Source organism: Antrostomus carolinensis, unplaced genomic scaffold, assembly GCF_000700745.2.
Source record: "Antrostomus carolinensis isolate BGI_N321 unplaced genomic scaffold, ASM70074v2 scaffold12502, whole genome shotgun sequence".
NCBI lineage: Eukaryota > Metazoa > Chordata > Aves > Caprimulgiformes > Caprimulgidae > Antrostomus > Antrostomus carolinensis.
Window position 1 is genome coordinate 15748 of NW_010301646.1, and position 10246 is coordinate 25993.

A 10246-nucleotide genomic window follows, 5' to 3' on the forward strand; every position below is an offset into this window, starting at 1 on the left:
GTTTGATATTACTAGATTCTGCGCTTCAGAATCTAAATTCAATGGCAAAAAAACAGATGGGCTTATTAGCGATTACTTATTCTCTGTTGTTTTATCAGTTGAAATTATTATAGTAGATTGCCTGTCTTAGCCACTGCAACTTTACAGGGCTTCTGATATAAATATTAAAACTTAGGTTTCAACCAGATATCAGACTAGCCCCATTTCCTAATTCTGAATGAACTCTTAAAAAAATACTTGCATCTTTAATATCTTAATCAAAATCCATCTACAAAATGAGAGACTGTGAAGGATCTTCAAGGCTAATTGCATTATAATCAGGTACAGAGAATAATCCTGTCTACCCAGAACCATAACATGGGACAGTTTTGCGTAGTTATTCTTTGTGGATTGATAAATGCACTTTTCACCTCCATTTTAATAAGTATCTTTTATGTTTATGTATAACCATATATCCAGAGGGCTACGATAGTTAAATGTATGGACATTTACAAGTGGTACAAACAATACACAGGCCGCTTGGCCATTCACATTAAGTATAATTTACTTCACACCAGTAGACATTACGTGCAGTAATACTGCACATAAACGATGTGGTTGGAATTACATAATCTATATACTTACAACATGAAAATCGGGTTCAAATAAAATAATTGAAAAAAATCACTCACTACCTAGATCCATGCTTTTGGATTTTCGTGTTTTAACAAACTCCAACTGACTGGCATCTGAAAATTGCTTTGTACGCTTTTCTGACATGCTCTGGCGTCCAAAACCCTCTCGCTGGAAGGCAAGCACTGGATCAACATCTGGACTAAGAGTGCTGTAGGAAGGGAAAAAAATCATGCAAACATTTATCAAGATCACACAACCTTTCACTCTGCAGAGAAAAGCATTTATTTAGCACGTGACTTCTACCAGCAATAAAGTACACATTTTTAAATAAACCACTGCAAGTAGTCAGTTATACACATGATGGTTTTGTTTTACTGCATCGAGCAATTTCAGTTAAAAAGTATCAAGAATTTAACTTATGAGTTTCAATTAAAGAAGTACATATTTGGTGTACTATACATACACTATCAGAATGTACAGCCCGAACACAGGAATAATTTGAGGGAGAATAAAACAGTTCTATTTTCTTCATGAGAAACATATATTTTACTAACAGCAAATTATCAGATTTTTCCTCATCACAAAATGTTTTCAGTAAAGCATAAATGGAATCTGTCATGTCTGAAGCCCACAGACCTTTAATAAACTTCTTCATTTAAAGATTCTGCGTTAAAATTTCTCCCCACATGTGAAATTGCTTGCCAATTTTTCACAGCATCTCCTAGTTTTAACCTGGCTACAACACACAATCATATTTTTACTCATTACTTCCCTAGAGAGCAAGTATTTGCCACAATGGTTCCACCACTAAATGAGAACTGGGGGTAGCTGGACTCAGTTTTGGTCTCTTCTGCAGCTTTCTTGCATGACCTCAGCTAAGAGCACCAGGTCTTCAGTGAACATTGACTGATGTTTCACCATGCTTCATCAGAAGCATGCTGAAGACAAGATTTATTCATGTCAAACGTTGGTAGAATCATGACTACAGGAATACAGGCAAAACTTGGTGTGCAAGCTAAACCCTAGGCTTGCAATGTGTCACAGTGGCCACAATGCATGTTAAAAACAATAAAAAAAAAACAAGAAAAAAAATCACAAGATTGCTTACTGCCAATAAAGAACATGAAAGGAAATTCGCACAAAAATCTTCTTACTCCTGAAAAAGTAGAAAGTATTAAAAAGAGCCTGAATGGAAACGCAAAGAATTTAGATTTCTACTTCAGCTGGCACAAAAAATAAATCAAAAGCATAAAATACTGGAAAAATTAGTATTTTGCACCATTGTTATCTATCCAATAAGAAAAAGATCCCTCAAAATCCCCCCCTTTGATTGTTGTTGTACTTCAAGATAAAAAAGCTAAATATTCTGTCATGGAGATCTCTAAATAGACTAAAAGCCATTTAAAATATTGTATACATACATGTTACTGTTCAGTAACATGTTTCAGAATAATTATTTTCTATTTTAAGGGGTACAATACACATCTCATACCTAGTGAGAAACAGGCAAACAGTGAATTTCTGCAGAAACCAACTCATACTTTTAAATTAAATAATGTGAACACGTTTATGTATGCCATGTACTATAATTCATAGAAGCATCTTTGATCAAGAATCACCCGGGTATGAGGCACAACAGTGAACAGAGGTAAGGAGAAGTGTCCAAAGGCATCACGTACTATAAAGGATGAAAATCACTATCCGCATTACCAGGCAGCGTAGAAGAAATTCAGTCGAGTAGTGGCAGATTTACAAATAATAAGATATGCGCATGTGACAAGCATATAGTATTTAAGTGAGAGCAGGATCAGAGCTTCCATGCATAAAGTCAATGTCAAGTGCCTTTCGACTTTAATGTTTCTGGCTCAGGCTCATAATGTTTTACATTTAATTACTGCAACTATTTCAGAGATGTCTGCGCAATCTAGCAATGTTTTGAAGCATATGCTTAAAAGCTCTGATGAATCAGAGCCTGAACTCAAAAATAACTATTTAGTCCTCATCTTCACTCCCACAAAATAGGGAAAAATTATCTCCACATGATAGAAAGATAAAACAGACAAGGCCAATATACACTCCCAGCATTTACAGCAGTGCAACACATAGCTGAATAAGAGCCATCTAAGTCTGAAAACCTCCACCGAGTGACTCAACTGAACTTACAGGGTTTCAACACCTTTCATAATCAGGTCATAAATGACTTTCCCAAGGCCACACAGGAGTTTCTGGCTCACTGCTAGTCAGCCTTGTCTCTGAAGGCCAGAAAAATGTGGTTTTACTAAGCGAGAATTTTCTCTAGCAACATCTGTTAACACAGCTCATGTTAGTTAAAGATGACTGGCTTCATCTTGCCGAACAAAATGTATCCTGTGATACTTTCTTCAAAAAGGGCAAATTTCTAAAACTATTTGTTTTGGCTGTATGTTCCTTTTCTCATATAAGCTTGCTTTGATTCATATACATAAAGTTTCTAATAAAGCTGAATATAATTTTTATGTAAATACAGCATGCAAATATATATTCAACTTGAAGTCCTAAGAACAGACTAAAACTCCAAAGCTAAATAAAACTCAAAAAGGGCATCACAGCTGACAGAGAAAGCAGTGGGGTTTGCATGCACGTGGTGTCAGAAACTGGGAATTATGGAGACTGGACCCCAGCATTTCCACTGACATTGCCTTTAGGGGCTTTCTCTCTCCTTCCCTTATCTGCCCTTATCACACCTATCTTCCCTTCCATACACACTTATTAGGGGGATAATTATTCCATGTTGTCAGAGTATCCTGCATACTAAAGGCGCAACTTAGCACCAAAAATTTATTGTTCTCTGACATCACAACATTTCGTACCTTTTTACAGTACAAATATCTGAGCCCTATGTAGAGTCATCAGTTTTCACATCCTGGTTTATTTCTACTATTAACGACCCAAGAGTGTGTTTTAGTAATTAAGGAAGGAGCAGATCACAGGAGTTTGAATGCATGTACCTTGCCTAAAAATATTCAAAAGCGCCCAGGAAGATCCACAATGGGAAAAGCCAATGAACACAGAGGAGGAACTAATGCCCCTAAAAATGCCTCATTTTAATATTTTTCAACTACATTAATAAAAGACAGAATGTGAATTTAGTGCAAGTCATTAAGCAATGCCAAATGCAATTTACTATATTTTAGCATACTTAACAAATAAGATTTCTGGAATGACAGCTGATCCTTAAAAGAATGTAACCGTCTTCTGACCCTCAGTGTTATTAAAATTCCACTTATTAATCCTGTCTTATTGCCCCTTTGTTTTCATAACATTTTCATCAAGGATTAGGGAGATATTGTGAGGCTGGAAAAGCTTACATTTTCTTCTGTGATTCAGAACAGCTGCCATTCTTGTTTGGATAACCCTTCATCCATATTCTTAGTTTTACCCTTTGTGCCTTCCAGCCAAATCATACAATGCACCTTCATTTTACAAGTCTTCCTTCATCCATTAGCAGCAGGAAATTAATGCAACAATCTAATTCTACTGCTATTTACTTTTTTACAAATAGAATACATTAGATAATAAGGTGCTGAACTGTTCTATTCTTTTAAGTGCAATTGTATCTGAAGACCTTTACAATTTCTCATAAAGACACGTTTAAAGGTTTTGAATGTGATCAGTTCCACAATATGTAATCCCTATTTTCTTTACTGTTACTTTCATTTTCAAAGAAGTATACGAATAGCAAGATATGCTGCAGAAATAAATGTAAAAGCATATGCAGGTTTCAAATGGGCTCTTACTTTATGCTGTAGGTTTTTGCTCATATTCGGCTAAAAAAATTCCCTTAGCAATAAGCTACTATGTTCAGCCTTTAGTACTATTCTATTTAAACATCTCAGGTTTTCATCTCTAAAAGCTTTTTTAAAACACAGATGGACTTTTCAAGGGCCCAAATTACAGGTATGACTTGTCCAAGAGAAGAGCTGCAACATTAAAAAAATTGCAAATGAGGATGAAAAAAGTTACCCTTTTAGACAATCATTAAAACAGTGCTTAAAGTACAGAACTCAATTCCTGGACATGAGATGAAATAGCCTAATATAAAGCAAAGAAGAAGCTGACAGGTGCATATCAGCTGGCAGGTGCTATTGCTGTTTTATTAAGATATTGCTGACACATTCATAACAGGCTCAAGAGACAAGAAAAATAAGAAAATTCATATACTTCACACCATTTGGGGTAATCATCTAGCTTCAAGATGTGGCAGTGTACAGGGATGGGCTTTTATTTTGCTGTTACTACAGATAATTACAGGACTTGCAAATTAAATCTTAGATCTGTATTAATTGTACTAAGCAATAAACAGTATTTCTTTGCCAGGAATCTAAGCAACTCAATAATGGAGCTCAATGCATCTCTCATTAAGACTTTTATGCTAAAATGTATAAAAGTAAATAGAGAGTCAACATAAGATTCACAGAAATTATTTTTACTAGAGATTAAACTTTTAAGATCACTTTCCGCAGTTTTACATGTGGAAATACTACTTTCCATATTTTTAAATGTGGAACTATCACAGTACACTCCTTTTGCATGATAGTTACAAATCATATAATGATATGAAAGGTATTTCTTAACGCATAATAAAGAAAACTTAACTAGCTCTTGTTGCACAAGCATTAACACTAGGGCAAAACAAAGAGCTCCCTTGGCCTCTAAGCGGATTTTAAAATTACTGTACATTATTAGGAAAATCAAGAAAGTATACAGAAGTATTGAAAGGCTCCTAGATACATATTGGAATATTAAAAAAAAAATCTTTGTTTTATAGACTTAGAAATATTTACAGTGAGTTTTATTAATTAAAATTTTAAATTGGAATAATTCTTTCATCTTCCATAAACTCAAGCGTTTAAATTTTTCAAGGTTTTTTTTACAAAAGCTAGCTCAGTTGGCAATTAAATTAATATTAAATTATCAAATTAACACAGCTATGTACTGATTTGGTCTTAATAACAATTACTAACCTTTCCACAATTGTGCTTTGACAGAGCACAAAACTGCAACTAGAAGTCTAACAAATTATCTGTACAGACTTCCTTCCTTAAAGAGGGACAATTACCAGTTTGAAAATAGTGAATTCTAAATGTGTTGGAAAAAAACAGAAGATTAATATTAGCGGTAGCCAAAAATTAAACTAAAGAAAAGGACATAACAGCAGTCATCTCTTTTTTTCCTTCCACTAACCCATGCTCTTACCAGTCTGTTGACTCATTAATTGCAGCTTTAGCCCATCCACCAGCATCAACAGTGCCAAAACCAACATCATCATGGGAACTGGATGATGACTGGTCAGAGAGATGAGGAGGGAGTACTGACAGCCTGTCATCTTCAATAATGACAGTATCATCTTGGGGCATGTTCACCGTTGGAGACAGCTGATATTTACCTGAACAATAAAAGGGAGAAAAAAACCCCAAAACTAAATAATGGCAGAGAGTGCCTTGAATAATATATAATCACAGCTGATAAAATGTCATGTCAAACTGCAATGCTACTGATAAGAGTGACAAAACACAGATAATAAAATTAACTATGTCTCACTTTATATGCATCTTCCTATGCAGAGGTCTGAGAAGTAATATACACCAGTTGTATCTGCAGCCTACTGCAAGATCACAGAATCAGAGAAGGGTTGAGGTTGGAAAGGACTTCTCATCTGGTTCAACCTCCCCCTGCTCAAGCAAAGACACCTACAGCCAGTTGCCCAGGACCCTGACCGAATGTTTTTTGAATATTTCTACTTCATCACATCCCTGGGCAACCTGTGCTAGGGCTCACTCATGCTCACAGTGAAAAGCTGTTTCCTGATGTTCCAATGGAACCTCCTGTATTTCCCTCTGTCCATTACCTCTGGTCCTGTCACTAGGAACCACTGAAAAGCACCTGTCCCAGAAGACAGCATCTTCTCTTACGTCGAATCGTTTGGCAGAAACAAAGACTGAGTTCAATGGGGACTAACAGAGCTCATCACTTCTCCTGATGAATCTTGTCCTCATGAAATCCGAAACTTGTGTGATTGCTATTGGGAGCTTGGAACCCTTTAAGAATGCCTCCACAAAGGTAAGAACTGTGACAGGTGATGAGAAATCAGGGCTAAAGCTAAATGATTCCAAATGTTTGTTCTCTCCCTTAAAAAATAATCTGGAGGAACACATGTAATATTTGAGGAAAAAAAATCAAATTTAAGTAAGTTTCAACACTTTTCTTAAAATGCTTAAACTAGAGCCATCACATACATGAAAGAGACATAATAAAGACTCAGCGTTATTCTTTGTTCAGTAGCAGATTTTATTGGGTTAATTTGTGAGAGTAGCAGTTCAAAGATAATGTTTAGAGGATTCTTATAAACTAGTAAAGCACTATTTCCAAGTAAAAATCAGTTTTAATGTGCATATAAGCATTACAAACCCACTACCACGGCTGCTTTTATAGGGATTAAATATATAGACATAATTATACTTTCCAATAATCATTTCAATGCATAAGATTGTATAACAATTTTCAGACTGCTGTATAAAAAGTAGAAACAACTTTTAAAACTATAGAAAACTTTATGCAGCAAAACAGACTAAAAAGCCATACGGAATATCAGAAGGAATATTTTCATTGCAATGCTTTGTAACATAAGTACAGTTTAAACTGAATAAATCTGTTTTTTAAGAAATATGCATGAGATACAGAGTTCGGAGGATGAGGGTTATATAATATTACTTGGATGACAGTAGAAATATAGAATTACCATCATTTAAAATTTTAACTTGGAATTCAACAAAGGTTATTTCAGTATCTAGGAACATTAAGCTAAAACTTGCTCTAAGGAAAATAAAGATTTGCAAATCCAGATTAAAATTATTTAGTTATCTGAGGCAATGGCTAATTATTAAGTGTGAGTCTTACATATTAGCTGCACATAATTTTTAATGTGATAGAATATCTTTAAAAATAGTTTTTGATGCTTGACTTAAAAAGATCTGTCATTTAAAATGTTTAGTCCTAACTCTCACTACACACAATATTATTTCTAACGAATGCTCATGACATTACATGAATTTTATTCCTGGAAATGTATTATCTTACTAAAACAATTAGTGAAATTGTCACATCTTATGATAAGAAAAGCACTAGCTTAATCAACCACTAATCTGACAATAAACTGTAAACTATTGTAAAACTATGATGCACTGCAGTAATAATATAGAAGCACAACTTCTATTTCCATAATATAAACTGCTTCTATGGACACATCAAATATTTTCACACTTTGGTTTTCCTACAGATATGAAAAAATTGTGTAGAATTAGGGGAAAATAATCTTCTCCTCTTTTCTGGAAAGGTTTCAGTTACCATCACTACCTTTGCATGCAATTAATAAAAAATAAACAAACAAATAAAACCTTATGCATAAAGAGCTACATAAATCATCACTGCACTAGATAATACAACTTGTATAGCTTTCCAAAGTGGGGAAAACTAGCTTCAAAACAGATCATTGAAGAAGTGACTGGATGAAAAAGGTACTGCATGGTGAACATCTCGTCACTGTTAAACTGAAATGAATGTGCTCAGTTTGCATAACAGCTGATTCTTTGCCCAGCAATAGCTTCTTTGATGGACAGGTTAATGTTTAGCCTGGTAAGGTACTTCTTTCCAAACATAATGCCTACAAGACTGTTAACTCTGTAGTTAATAATGTCTCCAAAGAACTGATTGTGAAAAGGTATAACCTTATGGCATTCAGCAGATTGAACTTCCCATTTGAGAGGCTACAGTAATTCAGTAACATTTTTAACTTTTCACTACCCTTCTTTACATCTGACAAGGGTGAAGACTGACATTTTAATAGTTGCTTTGGAATTAAGGAAAAAACCCATCTGACGTGCCTATGCTTTTCACTGCAGATGAAGCTAAAATAGGTGAAAGGCTGCTTCTTCAGCAGAGGGTTAGACAGACCTCAGCAATGGACTCAATACGTCCTTTGTAGAGGTGAGCTCAGCTGAAGTGGACAGAAAATACCCTTGGAGAAAACAGCTCTGCAAATGTTATGAGAAACATTACAAGGAAACATCAAAGAAACTTCAAACCTAGTAGTCATCAGTATATTTGACTGATCTACAAATCTGAGACGTTGCTCGAGCTGTCTACAAACCTCTCCAAGGCAGTAATTTTCCCTCAGGCTAAAAAAGTGCTATAAAATTTAGACTCTGAATACACTTCAAGTAGAGTTTTGCATATATTAATTCAACTTCAGCAAGGTAATCTGTAATAATATGTAGTATTTTGGACAGTGTAATAAGGAAGGCAAAACATTCTCCCTTCAAGCGTGCCTCATCTCAGGACAATGAGGCTCAAATTTCTTGAACAAGTTACCAATCTAAGCAAGCACAGCCTGAGGACCATACCAGACTATGAGATAAGAAGGGTTCCCATCTGTCTGTGCAGAAAAAGAAGTCTCAGAACTTCAGTACCAAATGGCTGGTCTCCAGGCCTACGAGAACTTTCAGCTTAGAAGAAAAAAATATGCCAAACAGCAACACTTCTAAATCTTATAATAGTATAGACCTATAATAGACTAGAAAATAGTTTGGACCTCAATTAAACTACCAACACGGAGTGCTCAAAAAAAACCCTGGCCATACACAGTACACAAAATGAACAACAGGCTTCTTAATGAAGAACCCAGCTACTTCCTGGTCCTTTTAAACCTTGAAAATCCCTGAAGTCTGGTTAATCTGTTTGCTGTAATAACTTCGCTCCCATACTACATTGCATTATCAGGGTACTGTTCCTCGCTTGGTTCTTGTGCTTTTGCTATTGCTTTCTCTTTAAAGGAAGGTCTGTTGAACTCCCTTACGATATGTTCAAAACCAAGTATTACTTTATAAGTGACTCTCATGAGCATTTTGATACCGTGGGATTCAGACCAATGGTAAACTTCAAGACTCTTCCACAAGTAGAGGGCATTTCTTGCTGTGACATGGCAAGTGATTTCTAACCTGCCTGACTGAGAAATCAGCAACAGCTACTCTGTGTTGAATAATAAATTATTAACCAAAGTAATAAATATAGTAATAAATAATAGAAGTAATAATAAAATAAAATGGTGTTGATGATAATAATAGTGATGAGAATTTCTACAGGAGGGATACAGAGAATTGTGCAATGAGAAATCAGAATTTCTCCAGATCTTAATTTATTTATTTTTCACCATCAACATATTTGTCCTCAGCAATATATTGAGTTTTTGGCAAAATTTCCCATAGATACTCACATAATCTAATTTTCCAAGCTAAATAGAGGTGAGATTGGGAACACATGTACAGGGTACATCTCAGGACAAAAATGTCTCCACTGTATCCAGGCTTTGGGATCTCAAGAGAGTGCTCAGATCTGTCAAGACTATTGTAGCAGACCACTGCATTCTGTTGAGATTCCTGGCTGGGGAAATGCATTCTGTATGTAAAAGTCTATTTTCATTTCATTGACATACATATTCTACATCTCTAACTAAACTTTTTTCAGTAGTGCTTCTCCTGATTCTGTCCTTAAGACAGCAATTATTTATGTAGAGAACACAGTATTTCCTGTCGTGTAG

The 10246-nt window shown here is 35.2% G+C and overlaps 1 protein-coding gene across 1 annotated transcript in view; it reads right to left on the reverse strand.

The window, feature by feature from the left end:
• PARD3 (par-3 family cell polarity regulator) overlaps nucleotides 1-10246 on the reverse strand; it is a gene marked incomplete at its 5' end in the record, with an annotated part of 82492 nt that overhangs the window by 12925 nt on the left and 59321 nt on the right. The window contains 2 exons of the mRNA XM_010163541.1: nucleotides 675-823; nucleotides 5851-6040. Coding sequence (XP_010161843.1) covers nucleotides 675-823; nucleotides 5851-6040 — 339 coding nt within the window. The remainder of the gene's footprint in view (nucleotides 1-674; nucleotides 824-5850; nucleotides 6041-10246) is intronic.